We start from the raw sequence: 19,814 nt of genomic DNA on the forward strand, positions 1-19,814 counted from the left end.
AAATATCTGGATGTTTCTTTTTCATAAACATAAGAGCTGTCAGGCCAGCGGCAGTGACTCAGCCTATAATCCCAGCACTTTGGGAGGTGAAGGTGAGCAGATTGCTTGAGCCCAAGAGTTTGAGACCAGCCTGGGCAACATGGCAAAACCCCATCTGTACAAAAAATACAAAAATTAGCCAGGCGTGGTGCTGTGTACCTATGGTCTACTCGGGAGGCTGAGGTGGGAGCATCACCTGAGCCCGGGAAGGTCAAGGCTGCAGTGAGCCGTGACTGTACCACTTACACTCCAGCCTGGGCGACAGAGTGAGACCCTGTCTCAAAAAAAAAAAAAAAAAAGACATCTCTACTTCCATTTTAATGGTCTTTGTGTACTTCTGTCTCCTATTATGAGCCACTTCAGATCTTTTTGAAAGGAGGCAGAGTATAGAAACAAAACAGCTCCATGGTGAGAAGTAACACGGATCATTCACCTTCCACATCCGGTCGCATTTGCAGGACGGCTGTGCGGTTCGATTAGCGTCTGCAGTCTGCCATCCAACACTTGCCTCTCTGGATGAGGGTCACTAGTCGTCTCAGGAATGAAGCCAAAGCCAGGCCCAAGCAGCCCCAAAGGTAACTCTATCCCTAACAACAGTTACCTGGTCGGTAATCTGCAGGTATTGGCCAAGAGGAAGCCTTCTCCCAAAATCATCACCTCAAATTCTCCAGTTTTACACCATAAACCTTGGAGTAAAAGTCTGCATTTTGTTTTCCATAGAATTTTTAGCAGCACGATGCCTTTTTGAAAATTTGCCTTTTCCTCCTATCAGTTTTCCAACCATATGTAGACAAATCCAGCCTGTAATGGTTGAAATGAGAGAGCCAGTTAAGTGAGACACTCAAGTTGTCGCTGCATTTTAATAAACATAGCACACAATGTGTTGCTACACAAACACCATTCATAAACCTGAGTCACAGGTTTCAGATGGGAGCTGGGGATGTGTATAAATAGCCTGTGTATGTTAAACAGTAGAAAAGAAGTTTGGGGAATAAGGTCAAAATCATTGTGCCCAATTTAAACATCATAAAAATCTCAGCCTTGTCATTATTTACAACCCCCAGCACAACTCCCACCCAAAAGAGATTGCCAAATGGAAAATTCTAAATAAGATGATGTCCTCATGTCGACCTAAACAGTACAAATGATGCAGCATCATAAAACGAAGTTATAATTATGTTGTCTCACTTCCTGGCTGCCGGATGCCCATGGTACAGAGCAGCCACTCCACAGGATTTTCTGAGCTCTGAGCTGTCTGGGGTTTTTGTAAGAACATAGCTTTGACTAGCATTGACCAATTGATTTGCATTAAATGATTCTGATGGTTTGAGATGGCAAAAGAAGAATACAACCTGTGTGGTGGAGAACTAACACCCTGAACATGTTGCAAACGTTTCAAAAATCCATTTTTCCTATATTCACCCCTCCTCAGCTGAAAACAGCCCCACGAGCTCAAGGCTGGTTACAGCTGAAGGTAAATCCCACACACCCTCCAGCCCCTCCCATTTGAGAAAAAGGGTGTGGCCACGGCTTGGAAGAAAGGCAACAAGAGTCTTGGGCAGCCAAGGCATTCTCGAGGCTTTCAACAGGTCCCTGCAGACTTGGCCTTGATTCTGGGTCATTCTGATCCTTAGCAAGCACCTTGCAGCCTTCCAGCCTCCGCTCCCATGGCCCAGGAACTCAGTGTGAACTTGCAAGGTGCTGTTCAATGAAGTGGATTCAGGAAGCAGCAATTCTCTCTCAGGAGAGGTCTAGTGTTTTGTCACCTACTCCCCTACACCACTGATGCTCAGAAGGGCTCTAGGACCCTGTATGTGGAATTCGAATGCCAAAGATTGACACACAGGGCAACAACAGACACGCAGGGTTAACTTGGCTCCCAGCTGGCTGCGTGATCCCAGCTCCCGTTCAGTCAGACTGCCTGCTGGGTCTATTTCTCACATATCCCCATTCTGGTCCCTCCTCCAGTCACCAGCAGAAATGCACCTCTCCGTCTGAGGTCTCTCCCGTCTCAGTCTCTGATGACGTGCACGGTCTTTGCGTTAAGAGCTCACTAAAGTGTAGATCATGCTGAATGCAAAAAGAAAAGGAAAAGAAGGCGTTAGTGGAAGCCCACAGAGGACTCAGGCTGCCCCTCAGGAGAGGGACCTTCCAGAGGCCAGACTTCTTGGCTTCTCCCTCATTCCTGTCACTATAGCATCTCGCCGACTCCACTACTGTGCCCCTTCTACTTCCCACAACGCTGGAATAAACATTTTTGGGGAGAGCATATTGTATCCCTTGGATAAAAGATGTGATTGCTCTAAGTGCCTATGATTATTCTCATCAGGATGATTATTATGGTTGTTTTCCTTTTCGTGCAATTGCAGGGCAGGTCTGGGGGTGCAGTGGATTCTTTATGCCAGCAGCTGCCATGTGCTTGCATGATGGCTGTGTCCAGGGGCTCCCAGATGATGCTGGATAATACGCTAGTGCTGGGGAAAAGATCATCCTCGTTATTGCAAAGTCCTGCATGGGAACATAAGCCCTCTGGGCACCAGAACTCAGTCAACTCTTGATTGGGTAACTCCCTGGCCCTCCTATTTTTAATGGACTCCAGGAATTAAACATGCATTAAAAGCGTGTGACCTAAAGTATTGCCCCAATACTACTAAGAGTGGGGGTAAAGGGGACATGTATCCCTGTGCTCTTAATAAGGACTTCAGGTTAAGTTTGCAAGGCTGAGGAATGATCTGCATCAAAATATACCTCTTTATTTGGCAGAAAAAGAAACCAACTGCCTTTCACATTATAGTGAGAAGAAAGATTCGTCTAAGAAGTAAAAGAAATGAAAAGAAGTGAAAAGGTTTTACTTCTAACCCTATGCAGCTGTGGAGGCCCAATGGGCTCTTCTGAGTAGCTGAAGTTCCATCTTCAGGAACCTCACACATCTCATGTGCACAGAGAACCACTGGTCAGATCTGGAGCAAGAGGGACTTACTCCACCTGGGGAAGCTGAGGGCCAGATGAGGAGTGACAGCAGGTGGAGAAGCCACATCCTAACTCCGAAGCCAACGCTTTTTGCATGACAGTACTAAGCCTCATGTGGATATCTTTATTTACTCACTTTCATTCATTCTTTCATTTAAAACCAACATGGTCTCTGGTGTCAAGGAACAAGTAAACCATAAATAACATAGATGGAGAGAAATAAACCTGAGGAGGGACAGGCATGATCCAGAATAACCGTGCAGGGGGGTGGTCCTACTACTTCAGGTGACCTAAAGTATTGTCCAATACTTTAGGATACTGTTCGTACTGGGCTCACCAGCTAGTATTAGTATCTGTGTTAGCTAGTCCCCTTCTAACACAACCCTCAAATTATCACCTGGTCCACAAGGCAAACTGTGAAGTGGGGTGATGGGTGCCATGTGATTCAAACAGGATAGAAGAAAGAGCACAGGCTCTGCAGCCAGATGTCGCAAATTATTAGCGGGGACCTGAGACGCATTTCTTAACCTCTCCAAGGTCCTCAGGAGCTCCTCAGGAAGCTGAAACCATAAACCACCCACCCCGTCTTCCCCGCTGTTGTGTGGGTCTCTAGCTCTGAGCTCAGTTCAGACATGGCTCTGCACACACATAGGTCCCCTTCTCTCCCTCCCACGGTGGCCTGTGCTGGCGCTCCTGTGCTCTCCACCAGCTCTGGATCTGAGGGGCCGGCAGCTCCTAAGGTGGGAGAAACAGAGTCTTTCATGGAGCCCCACAGAGCACGAAGGGGCCAGATTCAACAAAGAATGCAGGAGACCGTGGGGGCCACCCAGGGTCCCAGTGAGGCTGCAGGAACTGTTTCCAATTTTGTTTTAGAAACAAAGTGATTAACACATGTATCATGAAGGCAGGGCCAAATTGAAGTAATGAACTAGAGGACAAACAGTCAAACAGACTGTCTGGAACACACTCAGTTATAGAACGATCACACCCATCCAACCGAGAGGAGCTGCCAAGCCCTCCCCACCCCGCCCCCTCCCACCCCCCACAGCGGAGCACGCACAGCAGCTTCCCTCCCTGTGAATTCATATGCCTTCTTCCTGGCGACGCCTCGGCTCCGGCATCTGCTGCAACAAAACTGAGATGAGGGAAATATCTTGGCTCCATCTTCATCCACACTGAGGTGGATCCCAGGCTAAAGGGGCAGGAGCTAATTAAAACACTGGTCTCATTCTGTTGGCTTACAGGAGAGACAGCGCTGTCTCTAGGGACAGGCCACTCAGCCCATGACTCTGAAGAAGGGGAAGTCTGTGACTCCACAAAGAAAGCAGGGTTGAGCACACTGCAGGGAAAAAACCTAACCTCCGAGGTATCCAGTCCCTAAGCCCACAATGGCTTTGTCCACGCTCTGTATGTTTCCCAAGACAGGAACCCATCTGACAAGCCTTTGGTTGTCAGATAGTTCAGACTTGGAGTCAGAAAGACTTAGGTGAACCCACTGGGCACCGTGGAAATCTCTGGAGGCTTCAAAGACTGTCAGGCTCCCCGCAAGCTGGAGTAGTAAACATTCCAGAGCACCCCACAGAGTCTGCAGACACAGGGGATGTAAAGGGAAGGCAGAACCAAGTAGAATGCTCCAGAGCCACCAAGGTGTGCATCAGGATTGTCCAGAGAGCTTGTTTAAAATGCGGAGCCCAGCCCTGGAAAGTCTGAATAGGTAGCTATAAGCCCAGGAATCTTGTATTTTTAAAAAGCACACCTTCCTCCCTTCCTTACCCCTCACTTTGATAAAGACTTTTCTAGAGGTTTTCTAAGATAGCCAGCAGTTAAGAGCTACTGGGCATAGTGGCTTACGCCTGTAATCCCAGCACTTTGGGAGGCCGAGGCGGGTGGAACACATGAGCCCAGGAGTTCAAGACCAGGCTGGGCAACATGGCAAAACCCTGTCTCTACAGAAAAATACAAAAATTAGCCGAGCATGTGGTACATGCCTATAATTCCAGCTACTCAGGAGGCTAAGGCAGGAGGATCCCTTGAGCCTGGAGTTTGAGGCTGCAGCAAGCTATGATCCTGCCATTGTATTCCAGCCTGGGAGACAGAGTGATACCCTCAAAAAAAAAAAAAAAAAAAAAAAAGGAAAATGAAAAAGGAGTTCAGCCTTTGAAATCGGACTCAAGATGTATTACTTATAGCTGTGACACTATTAGCTGTGAATTCAGGAACATAAACTTCTCAGATTCAGTTCATTTTTCGTATGTGAGTGAGGATAGTATTTATCTCATAAGTTGAGCAATATGTACAAAGCTCTGAGCACAAAGCCTGGCTCATTTTTAAATGTCAGAACTTTGGGAGGCTGAGGCAGGAGGGTCACTTGGGCTGAAGAGTTCAAGACCTGCCTGGGTAACACAGTGAAATCCCATCTCTACAAAAAATTAAAAAAAAAAAAATTAGCTGGGCATGGTGACACATACCTGTAGTCCCAGCTACTCAGAAGGTTAAGGTGGGAGAATCGCTTGAGCCCAGGAGTTCAAGGCTGCAGTGAGCAGTGATGGCACCACTGCACTCCAGCCTGGGCGAAACAGAGAGACCCCATCTTTAAAGAAAAATTTAAAAATAAATAAAAAATACTGGACAAATGCAGCCACATTCTGCCCTGCCACAGCCCAATCCAAACCTAGGTGTGGCGTGGAGTCCAACACACCAACCTCTCCTCCTCTTCACCTGGCTGCTGTCAACCATGCCCTTTTGGAGACATCACTGGGAGGTTTGGAGATCACCATGGCCCTGCCACAGGTAACGATGGAATCGCAAGTGACAGGTGAGAGTCCCCAGAGATGAGCCAAAGAGGAGCAGGAAGGAGGAGGAGACATTTGCGGAAAAGGCACTCTGGGGTGTCAAACCACAAGACAGTCTGTTTATAACTATCTGCTTAGTTAGGATGTTCTGAGCGGAGAGGTGCAAAGAGGGGAGATTCCTGAAACAGGATTGCAAAGTAGGCAGGTTTTTCTTAATTGGAATGGTGTTATGTAATATTGGGAAAACGGTAAATGAAGCATTTAGTGACCCAAAATGCCACTTTATGAACCATGACAGCCACTGTGGGACTGGGGCGGGGAGTTTGGAGCCTCTGTTATGGTTCCCAAGAATCCTTGCAAACAGGCCACGGGGCAAGGGACAGTGAGGATGAGCCTGGGCCCCGGGGCCACAGGCAACCTGGTGGGCTGAGCTGCAGAGTTGTGCGAGGCAGGAAGCCCTATAGGGAAGAAGGAGTAACCAACCGCACTTCACCAGTTACCTCCAAAGGGATGTTGAGAGGGTGTTTTCACTGCATGGCCCTGAGGATGTGCCCATCAGCAGGCAAGGCCTCCTGCAGGATCTCCTACCCCTTTCCTTGTCGACACAGAAGCCCTTGCTCCTGAGCCAGAGTCAGACAGCTAGGGCCACACCCGACTGGCCTTGACTCCCACCCTCGCAGGCCGTCTCCCAGAGGCTGCCTCCCAGAGGCCAGCCTGAAATTCTCTTCCTTTTGCTGCAGGAGTCAAAACCACCAGGAGGGGCAGCTACTCACCAGTAAAGGTAGTAGAAGAAGGAGAGGAGATAGAAGGCCAGCTTACACCAGGCCTCCTTCTGACAGTAACTCAAAGTGTCGGCATTCATGACCACCGGTGGGTCGTAGGCTAGCTCTGAGCTATCTGCCGGACAGTGGAAATACCTGCAGGGAGAGAGGACATCACTGTCTCTGAGGTCCTGGTACTTCTGGCATCACCTGGGCAAGCCCTTCTGATGCAGGGCTTCTGTCGAGCAATCCCTGCCAAGCGATTGCCTGCCTTCTGCCCAAATCACAGCTCAAGCACCGCTGAAGAGTGGCTCAGCCACTATCTTCCAGCAGGTAGTAAATCCCCAAATACTCCGACCCACTGGCATCATGGCAATTTCACCCATATACAAAGCTGCTCGAACAGAAGGGGAAATGTGTCACCTGGCACTGCCTGGGAGTCTGAGGAAGAGCCGCCTCTCAGGACAGGTGTAGGCAGAGGTACGGGGCTCTACTGCCACTGCTGGGGCACCACCGTACCTCCATTCTACCCTAAAAACTACTTTACACAGACCGTTATTGAAAATCCTGAGTACTTCAGGACATCCTATTCCCACTTGAGTGTAGAGCAGTTTACAGGTGCTTTCCTTCTTGATAGTGGGACCTAGAACTAAAAAAGAACATCAGCCATCTGTCGGGAGAGAGCAGGCCCCGGACGGCAGCTGGGTGAGCGAAAGAACGTGGGTGGGAAAGAAGAGGAGGGGGAGCAGCTAACATGAACTGTGTCTACTTCAAAATACTACAGTCCCAAGGCTCACCTGGCCACCGCCCGTGAGGGGAGCCCAAAATACCATATTCCCAAGGCTCACCTGGCCACAGCCCTGAGAAGGGGAGTCCAAAATACCATATTCCCAAGGCTCACCTGGCCACAGCCCCTGAGGAGGGAAGCCATCAGGCTTGGTGAGACCTGGGGCAGGAGTCTGAGCCTCCTGAGTCCCTTGGGAAGTGGTCACTGCCCCCAGGACACTGCCCCCAGGACACTGCCCCCAGGGACCTGGCCACAGCCTCCTGCCCAGCCCAAGAACAAAGTACAGCTGGAATCTCTCAGCAAGTTCCTTTTTCAGTCATTCTGGTAAAGCCACCCACAGGCCAGGAGTGCAAATAAATGGCTTCCCTGGGCTCTGGGGCAGACAGTGGTTCTCAATGGTGAGCATGGGCCTGAGGAGAGGGCTCCAACCGGGAGATTAATCACACTGGCTTTGAAGAACATCCTGCAATGTAGCAACTCGCAGATCCAGCATCTCTGCTCCCTCCTCCTTCCCCTTCAGAGAACTGCACTGACATTATCTGTCACTGACACTGTGCTGAAAAGAAATCACAAGCCAGATTCGATGACAACTGCCAGCTCACAGCCCTCCAGGCCACTCACCTCTCCTCTTCCTGGGAGCGATCTCAAAAGCTATTTGCTGTCACTGTAGTTTTATTCCCAGGTGACCTCATTAAGTGGAGGCAGAAGGGCAGGGTGGCCATATGGCTCCGTGGAAAGAGCAAAGGCCCTGCCAGTCACTGGTCACCACACTGACTTTCCTTGGGTCACTCATTAATCCAGCTAAGCCTCAACTTTCTCATCTGTGAAATGGGGACGGAATTGCCCTCCGCACAGGGCTGTTGTGGACTATTATGTGAGGCGATGTATGCAAATAACCTGGGAAGAACAGGTACTGAGTCAACAGCAGACAGTCCTATTTCCTTTACACAAACTAAGAGCCAGAGCAGGAGGGGACTTTCTCTGTATGAGAAATGTCACTGATCTGGACCTGTTGGAAAGGAGGGGGAATGGAAAGGGGGATAAAGGGTGTATAAGGCCTTTGATGTTTAAAGGACTCCTCTCCTCCTCATTCTTTTTTTCTTTCATGTTCTGAGAACTTACTAATTGCCAGGAACTAGACTAGATCCTGTCAGGGATTCAAAAAAAAGGTAAGACAAAGTGCCTACTGGCAAGGAGATTATAGCCCCTCCCTTCCTCCATAGAGATGAACTTTCCAAGTCTATGGACACTGGCTGGCTCTCCTTTTCCTCCCTTTTGGACAAGTGCTAGCCCCACAAGCAGTGCCCTGATCGATGTTTTGTCAATCACATTTCTGATACGCTGCCTTGACAGCCCCCTACTTGAAGGACCTTGGGAGGAACTCCTTTCCTGGGGAGAAGAGCCGGCCCCTGGGGCAGTGTGTCAGGCAGCAGGGACTCGGACTGGGATTCGTACAGAGGTGGGACGTAACCTCAGCCCTGCCACGTCCGAGCTGAGCAACGCTGGACAGCTGACTTAACCTTTGTGAGTCTCTGTGTCCCCATGTGTCAAACACAGAAAATGAAACCCAGCTCACTTGGTTATTGTGAATCCTGGATCTCCTATTTGACTTCTCTCTAATTCAGATGATAGCAGATTGCCTTTACTTAAAGTGAGGCTTCTCGATGTAACTGAATCTTTTTCCTTCCTCCCTAAACCTGAGATTTCTTCTACCCTGCTGGCCCTGGTCAATGGCACCATCAACCTCCCGGCCACCCAGCCTAGAGGTGTCCTCTCCCTCACCTGCACCCAATTATGGGCCAAGGCCTGTCCAGTTCACTTCCATGGGTTCTTCTGTTCTCTCATCATTCCGACTCCCACTACATGGGTCAAGGCTCTCTCATCTCTCCACCTGGAGTTCCCACCATAACCCCCCAGTTGGATTTCAATCTCAATATTTCACCCTCTAACCCATCCTTCACACTACTTCCCAGGCCACCTTCCTAAAAATCAGATCAGGTAATGCCATTGCCTTCTTCTAAAGTTTCTGATCATTTTCCATTACCTAAAAAATAAATTAATTGCACCTTCCCCATAAAATCATTTCAGGCCCTCCATACCACACTCTCAGCTGTCTGCCAACCTGTCTCTTCTTATTTCCCTTGAAGAACCCTACATCCAATCTCACTGAACAACTACTATTTCCCAAACACACCAAGTGCTCTCTTAACTCTGGGCCTTTACACATGCTGGTCCCTCTCTCTGGAATGTGCTTTTCCAAAGTCACTCTTGAGTCTATTTAAGTGCTTCTTTCTCTATGCTCCTACCTGTATTCCTCATATGTCTGTTAAGAACATATTTCCCTCTACCACTAGGATGTACGTTCCTTAAGGGTAAAGGTTTTGCTTTACATTTAACGTGAAATCCCTCACAATGCCTGGCGTGTAGAATGTATTCTGCATGTTTTCTAAATGAAGGAGTGCATGTCTTAGGTGTGGCTAAATTCAAGCCACATTTTATGGTAGAATAACAATGATAAAACAATTTGGGGTCCAATGCTCTGGCAGCCAAGGGTCAAGGGCAGGCAACTTATCTGCACAAATACCCTCTCTACTATTTTGATATTCCTCCACCTCTGCCTCCTGTGTCCATATGGTGACTCTATTTTACAAAAAGCCAAAAATCACATGATCTGACGCATGGTCTTAGAAGGGAATAGAATATATGAAATTATAACTGTCCCAGAAAATCCAGCCCATCTGGTAGGTGCTTTTTTTTTTATTAAGATATAATTTACATACCATAAAAGTCACCCTTTTAAAGTGTACAATTGTACAATTCAGTGGTTTTTAGTATATTCATAGAGTTGTGCAACCATCATGACTATCTAATTTCAGAACATTTTCATCACCCTAAAAAGAAAACCTTTGACCCACTAGCAGTCTTTCCCTATCTCATTCCCTCCCAGTCCCTGGCAGCCATGAATTTACTTTCTGTCTCTATAGATTTGCCTATCCTGGACATTTCATATAAATAGAATCATGAAATATGTGGCCTTCAGTGTCTGGCTTTTTTCATTGATCCTTTCTTTAGGACTCCATGTTGTAGCATATATCAGTACTTCATTTCTTTTTATTGACAAATAATATTCCATTGTATGGATATACCACATTTTGTTTCTCCATTTATCAGTTGATGGGCATTCGGGTTGGTTCCACTCTTTGGCTGTTGTGAATGCTACTATAGATGCTTTTAACACTGACCTGCAAGGGATGGGATTGTGGTTAATGAAACCAACAAAAAGGGCCTTGTCTTATTGGACCTGCTGCCTGAGAGCACTTTGGGAATGGGCTTTAAAGACAGAGACCCAGAAAGGAAGGGATGATTGGAAGGCACTAGAAGCTGTCTATTTGGGGGACATCATCACTGGAGAGCAGGTTGCCCTGGCAGAAAAGAAAGAGGATAGACCAGTCCCAGTCCGACTTACCTCCAGAAGTGATAGAAAAGTAGAGGGACATTCAGCCCCAGCGTGAGCCACTCTTGCGCACACAGGAACATGATGCAGAAGAGGCTATGGATGGAGTATTCTGGCAGCACCAGCTGAAGAGGGAGCAGAGACACAGCCCTGAGTTAGAGGAGGAAAACACCACTCCTGCTTCTATGGCAGCTGACTTCTGCCTGGACACTGCCTCTCACAGGCAGTTGATACAAAGGCCCTCCCTTGAGCAACATAGAGCCACTGTCCCAACACAGATCCATTTCTGGTAAGTTCTTCTTTTTATGGCACTCCTCTTTTCATTATACCCAAACCCAAATGACACAAGCCCTCAGTGCACTACTTGCTATTAATAGAATACCGTGCTTGCTCCTAGGGGTCACCCATGGATGGCCACTGGGAAGACTGGAAGAGCTGGTCCAGTCCATGTGTCATCTGACCCAAGGCAGGACCACTAGAAGAAATACTGCAAGGGTTTCTAATGAGTCCATAACTGCCCTGCTCTTATTTTTCTGGCCCCTGTGTGTCCTCCTATAGTAACTCACAAACCTAAAGTGAATATGTACATTTATCACAAATATAGGAGGGTCAGGAAAAAATGGCCAGCCTCAAGAGGCAGTGGCATTCTGCCTGATGGTGGATGGAGCAAGAGGAATGCAAGAAAAATAACAATTAGCAATGATGAAGAGGGACAGTGTAGCCTCTGCGGGAAGAGGGAAGAAACTGATCCTGACCAAGAAAGGCCTGATGGTGGGAAGCAACCAGCAGGAAGACTAAGCTCTTCCACCTCCAACCCAGCCACACAGGTATAAATGGGTAAAAGGAGCTTAAAAGCATTGAAAAGCTGCTCCCAAGGGTGCTTACATTTTATCAGAAATCAAAGTTGTAAGCTAAAGGGTAACTGTAAGAAATTTGACACCTAGACCAGCAGTAGGGAAGGTTACATATATAAATGCACCATTTTACCCAGTTATGTAGGGAGATATAGATATATATTACCAAATATATTTATTTATATAATATATAAATATACTTTGTATTGCTTAGGCTATCCTGAATGCTTTGGTCTTCCTATCAAAATCTTTTGAAATATCCTGCAAGGCCCATCTCAAATGCCACTTACTTTTTTTTTTTTTTTGAGACATAGTCTCACTCTGTCACCCAGGCTGGAGTACAGTGACGTGATCTCGGCTCACTCTAACCTCCGCCTCCTGGGTTCAAGCAATTCTCCTGCCTCAGCCTACCGAGTAGCTAGGATTACAGGTGTCTGCCATCACGCCCAGCTAATTTTTGTATTTTTCAGTAGAAACGGGGTTTCACCATGTTGGCTAGATTGGTCTTGAACTCCTGACCTCAGGTGATCTGCCCACCTCAGTCTCCCAAAGTGCTGGGATTACAGGCATGAGCTACTGTGTCTGGCCTCAAATGCCACTTTCTATTGGGAGTTCTGCCCACCCTCCCCTGTACCTCTGGGCCCCACAGCATGTTTTCTGACCCCCTCCCAGGGGTACTTTCCTAATCTATCCATTGTGGAGTCATCATCCTCTTCCCACCTCCCAATACAGACAGACTCCTCTGTCCAGCATTCTGCAAGCCATCTTAGCCAACGTCTATTCTTTTCTCATTTCCATTTACAAAGTGCCTTTGTACAATGCACGGCAGTTAGGAGAGACTTAACAAATACTTGGTAAAGTGCGTTGAACTGACCAAGTGCACGTGTTTACAACATGGCTGGCTGGCATTAGATATGCAGCCTGTGGTTACAAACTAAGATGTCTTTGGGTGGAGAACAAACTCCCTCAAACCATCCCATCTGGGTGTGGACCATGACTTTGGTCTCTCAATTTAGTTAGATGAGCTAACTACCCCAGATGGCAGACGCAGAGAGAGAAACACATACGCACACATTAAAAATAAAGACATGCACAGCACACGTGTAAGACATTTTGTAACTATGGGGCACCTTCTTTAGTCTCAAAGTCCAGTGCAGATGAATTGCATTAACCCTCACCTTAGACTTCTCAGGCAGTCACCTGAAGAATCAGAACAAAGGAGCCATCATTCCGGAGGTGGTGACCCTTGGTGGGTGAACTGGGTACAGCCAGCCCCTGTGAATCTCAACCACCTGGCAGGAGGGGGCACGCCATGTCGCTAGTATATCTCCTCATAGGACCTCAGAGCTGTGCTAACCAACCCTATCTACCCCCAGCCAAGGCATCACCCTACCCCCTCCCATTCAAAGAGAAAGCCCACTTTCTCAGAGCCGGGTGCACCAGCCCCGGGAGGCAGTGGCTGTGAGTTCTGCTGTGCACATCTCCACAGTTTCTAATCATTGGTTTCAGCCACTTAAGCTGAGGTAATTAACACGTTTAGAGACAGCCACCACGGGCCTGAATCATCCATTATTTCTCCATCTCCATCTCCAACTCCAATGACAAATCTCTGACTGATTACAGTTTGGATTTCAGGTCCCACTCTTAATGACCACCGCTTCTTCTCTCTTTGGGGCTTGATTGATTGTGGAGGCTGTAACCTTCCAAGCAGGGAGGATTCATCACTGTCTCCATGCAGAAGAAAACTGCTTAATGGAGGCCAGCTAGTCACAGAGGTCTCCAGCCTTTTGGATGGTTGGAAAAAAAACTGAATAATTTACTCTGCCATTTCAGGTGGCTTCTCCAGATGACCTCTTACTACCTAGAACACTGACCACTGACCTCTTACTACCTAAAACACTACTACTTACAAGTAGAAGAGGCTCCTCCAACTAATCCAGAGACTTTTAGGAGTGACAGTGACCTTTTGATACACACACTGGTCCTTACCTACTTCCCCAGCTGCTCCTTGTCACAATTATGTGAAAGAGGTGGGAAACCTCTTCCTTCTAGACCAAATGGAAATCAGCCAGGCCATTTGCATGAGGCCTGCGCCATAGCCATTATGGCTGCCTCCGCTCACACCCAACACTCAACCTTCTGGAAGGTGGTAAGGTCGCATTTTCCAGTTCTCGAGGGTTGGGGGTGCCGATGGGCTGTGGGCAGAATTGATGTGGAGAGAAGGGCCAGACCACTTAACGGCTGATACAAAATGCTCCAGAGTCTCTTTTCCTTTTCCTCTGACAAAGCAAAAAGCATTTAAGATGGTGGGTACTCCATCATCCTGAAGCCACAAGTAAGGAAAGAGGCCCCTAGGCAACTCATGATGGGCTGGAGTGTGAGCAATAAAGAAACTTGTGTTGCTTTAAGCTGCCAAAAGGTAAGTGTTGTTGTTTTTTTACCATAGCGTGATTTAACCTATCTCATGTGATACCGTCAGCAAGCCCCAGAATGAGTAATCAATGGGAAAAGCAAAGTTGTGTTCTTCACTCTTTATTCTCCCCCAACCATCCACCCAGCCCTTAAAAAGCCATCAAGGCTGGCAGGACACAGCTCCCTGTCACTGGACATGCTCGGGCAGGGGCTGAATAGCCACCAGGCAGGTATAATGCTTATTTATTTGTGTTGGCAGTCAGACCAGGTGTTCCCTCCCAACTCTGAGAGTATCTGTTATATAAAGACCACCCCTAAAGCTTCCAAGCAAAATACAGAGATGCTGACGCAAGCACTCACCACAGCCCCATGACCTTGAGTCATCCCTTAGCTTTGGAAAACACTTTCTTTTTTAATAAGAGAAGCTGTTGAATGGTGCCAATCTCATTCTTTCACTCAACAAATGGAGAAACTGTTTCATGCAAGCCACAGCCTATTGAATTGTCATATACATTATTACCCTGCTTTCTAGAGTCACAAATTCTAAATCTCAACATGAGTATTGTGGGATTCATTCCAACCAGGGGGGCTCATGGAAGGTTTGTGATCAAAGGGAAGTTGGAAAGGGCGAGTAAAACCTAATCACGTGTGGGAACCGGAGGTTGGCATCCTAGAAGTGGAACAATGAAAGCAAAAGCATAGAGAGATGGAAGTCACTGACCTGGGGTGGCTCCTTAACAAGGCCACCGCAAAGGGCCCCTATTCAAGGACATTAATGATATCAGGTAAGGACTGTGTAAATGCTAACTAACTTTATTCCACCTGTCCTGACTTCCTGCCCAGATGCTAACAGTCAATTTTCATTTGCTGGCAAACATTTCCCCCTGGATATCCCACAACCACTTTGTGCTGAAATTCACGTTCCTGCCAATTCCTGCAAACTTTATCTCCTAAATTTCTGACTTCTACTAACCACACCATCTCTGACTCCTTCTTCTCATCAGTCTCCATATGAGTCTGTTTCCAAATCTTGCTTCTTCACAGCCACTTGCATTTGTTCCTTCCTTTTTTTTAATCCTGCCCCTGGACCTCCTCTCCAGGCTGGTGCAAGAAACTTCTAGCAGGTTTCCATTCCTGCACACATGTGCCCTCCATCCAACAGAGCAGTATATGCCATGCTCAGCTCAGCTCTAAGCTGTTGTCCTCAATCTTGTTTTTCCAGGAATTTTACTTGTCTGCATTCTAAATATTTTATTTCTAGTTATGCATCCTCTCATTCATTCATGTATCCATTTGTTTGCTGTTTTATCCCATCAATGACCTGCAGCTGGTGGTGGAGAGGGTCATCAGGGGTTGTGGGAGAGATTGTTCTTAGCCCCAAAGGAAAAGAAGTAGAAAGAGGATGCTTGGAGTTGAAGCAAGGGAATAATGCTCCTGGTAAGAAAAGGGATTCCCTAAGACCAGGGGAAGGGAGAAGATGAGGAAGCTGGAGAGGCAGCAAGCGCCCCTGTTGTTGTAGATCTGTCTGCTCCTCATGCATCCCAAGGGCATAGGATTTCTGTGGGGCTGGTGTCAGCATGCCTGGGACCAAACACATTAAAAGTCACAGCTATGGAAGCCACGGGGAAGCTCCTGGCGCTGAGTTTATCTTGAAGAGAGTGGAAGCTGTGAGACTCACAGTCTCCACCCATCTCTGAATGCCCCTGTCGACTCAGACAACAAGCTTTACAGCTGTAATCCCATAAGTCTCAATATATTAGCCCAGTGTCTCAAAGCATTATATAAATTCCTACAGTTACATAATACTCAACTGTGTGATCTTTAGAAAAGTAGCTACCCATGCCGAGTCTTATTTTCCCCATCTGTAAAATGCCATACCTACCAGCCAGAGACACAGGATGTACTATGAATGACAGTGCTCTCAAAAGTGAAGAAGCCTCCAACAAAAGAAGACACCACTATTGTGTTGTGATCATTATTATCATTATTATCTTTTCTGAGATAGAGTCTTGCTCTGTCACCCAAGCTGGAGTGCAGTAGCACGATCTCGGCTCACTGCAACCTCCACCTCCCAGGTTCAAGTGATTCTCTTGCCTCAGCCACCCGAGTAGCTGGTACTGCAGGCATGCGCCACCATGCCTGGCTAAGTTTTGTACTTTTAGTAGAGATGAGATTTCACTATGTTGACCAGGCTGGTCTTGAACTCCTGACCTCATGATCCGCCCGCTTTGTCCTCCCAAAGTGCTGGGATTACAGGTGTGAGCCACCGTGCCTGGCCAGTCATTATTTTTAGTAATCATATACTAGCTGATGACCATTCTCAGGTGGATAACTTGTTGCTCTTACTGTTAAAGTCAATGAAATGACCCAGAACCAAAGTTGGTTTCCTGACTTTTCGATTCAGTCTCCTGACTCCCTTTGATTGAACCAAGTTCCAGCTTCCTTAAGTGGGAAGAGAATCCAAGGGCTGTTTCAACAGCCTGACTCTCAAATCATAAAAAACCTCAGTCCTTGCCTGTTTTCAACAGCAATAATCCAGTTCTGTGTGTCTGCCCTAAGGTTTATTTGCCCCAGGAGCCAATGAGTGTGGAGAAAAAGATAATATCTCTTCTATTTGACTCCTCAGCCCATACTAAACTGGCCCTAAAACAGAGGATCCCTCTGGGATGCCCAGGATGAAGTCAATATTCCCAGCATGGAGATCATTCTCCATTTGTTCCCAAATGAATAATCATGCACGTGAGCGTGCAGTCAGCCCCTGCTCAATTTACATCTGGGTGAGGGGACAGCAGGAAGGAGCGGACATGGATGCCATGCTTGGAAAACTAGGATTTTGCTAAACCACAAGACTATGAGAAAAGCATCTCCAAGCACTGTCAGGAAACCACATTCTGGGTCCCTTTGCTCTCAGGAGGCCATGTGCTCTTTAATCACTCTGGATGAAGGTTGTCTTTGGAGAGACTGCACCAGCCTGGGCATCCATGAAGGCTGCCCAGCCCCATAGGCCCTGCTGTGTCAGGGACTAGCACCCAACCTCAAATGGCATGATACAGTAGGAATACTCTGCCAGCTGGGACTTGGGTTGGGTCGACTTGAGTGTTCCCTATTTGTTGGTGCTGGCATATTAAATGTTTTGACCTCCTGGAATTTGCATCAAAGTTTATTACATATTTTTAAGCCACAAGACAAAGGCTCTGCTACATAAGAAACCTAACACAGAATCACCTAGTCTAGAATTATAATCTTATTTAAAATTTTTCTAAATTCTTTTGTTAAGAGATGGGGTCTATGTTTCCCAGGCCAGTCTCCAACTCTTGGGCTCAAGTGATCGTCCTACCTCAGCCTCCCAAATTGTGGGGATTACAGGTGTGAACTACCATGTCTTGTCCTAGAATAATTTAAAGTCACCATAAAATTAGTATGACACCTACTGATTTTATGTACACCAGGAACTGTGGATGTGACTCAGAACCCTTCACTGCTAGCAGCTCTCCTAAATGCCTGGACCAAGTATTGCTTTGATTTTGGCCTTCCATGGCCAGAATTGGACCCTCATGACTGACCGCCAGGGCCTGGACCACTATTCAAGGGAAACCAGTAGCACATTATTTTCCCCCTGGGCCTGCACCAGGAACATGAAGGAAAATAAGTTAGAGAAAGCAAGAGAAGGTTGCCTGCCTGAGTGACCCAGGACCTGAAGACAGAATAATTTTCCTCCCGGCCTGGGGAGGCCCAGTGGTCAGTGAGGGCATGAAGGGCAGAGGAGTGATAGGCTACTTCCAGCCCGAGGCGCCTTCTCTCCAGGCCTCCCACTCTTCCATCCCATGGGGCCTCTGGTTTCTCCTTTCTTGGCTTACCCTCCCTGAGCACATTTACTCCACACTGTGGATGTTCCTGTTGCTTCTTGGCAGCCACTTGGACTCATTTCCACCTCTCCACTGAGAGAAGGCAGCACAGGGAGGAAAAGGCACACAGAGAGAAGGGGGGTCAAAACCAGCACCCCTGCTGCCCACTGCTCCTGACTACCCAGGGATTGAGGGCGCAGAGGCCCCTGCTGGGATTTAGCTGTGCACGACACATCTGCAACCGGCCACACATGCTCCAGACACTGCCTTCGTGGACTGCTCTGGGCTCCACTCTTGCCCTGCCCGGCACCCTGGGAGCTGCCTGACCCTTCCTGTCCTCACTGCTCGTTGGGGACCAGCTTCCAGCCTGACTGACACTGACCGGCTCAGGCACCTGTAGCCCCATTGTCATTTCCCTTGGGGCCCTCACCGCCAGCTGTACCCTGTGCAGGGGATGCAGGCCAACCATCCTGCATAAATTACAGATCCCAGCCAGTCGACTGGGGAAATTCTCGTGCTTTGATCCAAGAGGAAAAGCATGTACGCACAACACCACGAGGAAGAAGTCTTCTTCCAGCGGAATTCACGGGTCTCAGCTTTGTTTCTGGAGGAGAAGGAAACCAAGGCGGGAGGTGACTGACTGGGCCTAGTGCCCTGATCTACAGCTCGGCTGCTCCCACCCTGCCTCCCACCCATTTCTTTAAGATTCCCCATCTTTTAGCAGTGGTTCTCAAACTTCATGATACTTTAGAATCCCCTGGAGCTTTTGCCAAAACCCAGATTGCTGACCCCACTCCCCTCCAAGTTTCAGATGCAGTGGGTCTGAGTGGGGCCTAAGAGTCCCCCTTTCTAACAAGGTCCCATGTAAGTCACTGAGAACCCTGCTCCTCAAAGTGTGGTCCCTGTGCCAGCATCCAGTTTCTCCTGGGAGCTTGTTAGAAATGCAGAATTTTGGCCCCATCCCAGACCTACTGAATCAAAGCCTACAGTGTAACAAAATCCCCAGTGATTTACATGTACATTAAAGTTTGAGAAGTGGCTCCTCAGCACTGATTCCCAAAATAGAGTCTCCCAGCCACCAGCATCCAAATTGCCTAGGGCATTGTTACAAATGCGGATTTCCAGGTTCCACTCTAGACTCTTTAGATAGACTCTCTGGGTCAAGAATCTGCATTTTTCAGAGCATTCCAGGTGATTTTGTTAAACACTTGAGCTGAGATTCACAGACCCAAGGTATGAAGACCATACAAGGGTCACCGGGCCATAACACCTGGAATATGCCCAATCCCATCTGAAGAGCACACGAGGCAGATGCTTTTTTTTTTAAAACCCCTGGTGTGAGGCCTCCTCCCACCCAACCCTCCCAGAGGCTGTGGGTCTTCTCCCACATTACGGTCCTGTGCTCACCGAGCCCTGCTCACCAACTACTGCTTCAGGGGCTCAAGTCTGGGCAACCGGCATTTGCAGTCAAGAGCAGTTGTCTCTGGCTCCTGGCTCTCCCACACACCACCCCGTGGGAGAGCACCCCTGAGGCTCCCTGGGCCCTGCAGCCCTGCGGCCAGTGGTCTCTAGTCTTGGAGGGTTGGCTTTGGCATCTTCCTGGGATGGAGGTGAGCTCTCCAGCACCCTTCTACCTCCAGAATCCCCCCTCCAGTTCTGGCCGGATTCTTTCCACCCTCCACAGGCCACTTCTTCATTCAGCCTCACAAGCTCCTTCCACCTGTCTCTGGCCCTCCTGGTATCTCAATGGACACTTGATAGATCTGTAAGGTGGCAGCTTCCTTTTAGGACCAAACCTTTGGATTCCAGCCTTGCTCTGCCCACTCCTCCCAGCTTTCCTTTTATAATTGTTTTCATACAGCATCAAGACACACTTGAATTTCAAAGCCTCTGCCAGTTT

General features: G+C 48.0%; 1 protein-coding gene across 1 annotated transcript in view; it reads right to left on the reverse strand.

Annotated features, from left to right (window-relative positions):
* Positions 1 to 880: 880 nt before the first annotated feature.
* Positions 881 to 19,814, reverse strand: part of CNIH3 (cornichon family AMPA receptor auxiliary protein 3) — a 136,319-nt gene continuing 117,385 nt past the window's right edge. Inside the window, exons 4-6 of the mRNA XM_003893055.4 lie at positions 10,816 to 10,928; positions 6,575 to 6,718; positions 881 to 2,109 (exon numbers count right to left, since the gene is read on the reverse strand). Coding sequence (XP_003893104.1) covers positions 2,082 to 2,109; positions 6,575 to 6,718; positions 10,816 to 10,928 — 285 coding nt within the window. The 3' untranslated portion in view covers positions 881 to 2,081. The remainder of the gene's footprint in view (positions 2,110 to 6,574; positions 6,719 to 10,815; positions 10,929 to 19,814) is intronic.

The sequence above is a fragment of the Papio anubis genome, chromosome 1, assembly GCF_008728515.1.
Source record: "Papio anubis isolate 15944 chromosome 1, Panubis1.0, whole genome shotgun sequence".
Taxonomy (NCBI): Eukaryota; Metazoa; Chordata; class Mammalia; order Primates; family Cercopithecidae; genus Papio; species Papio anubis.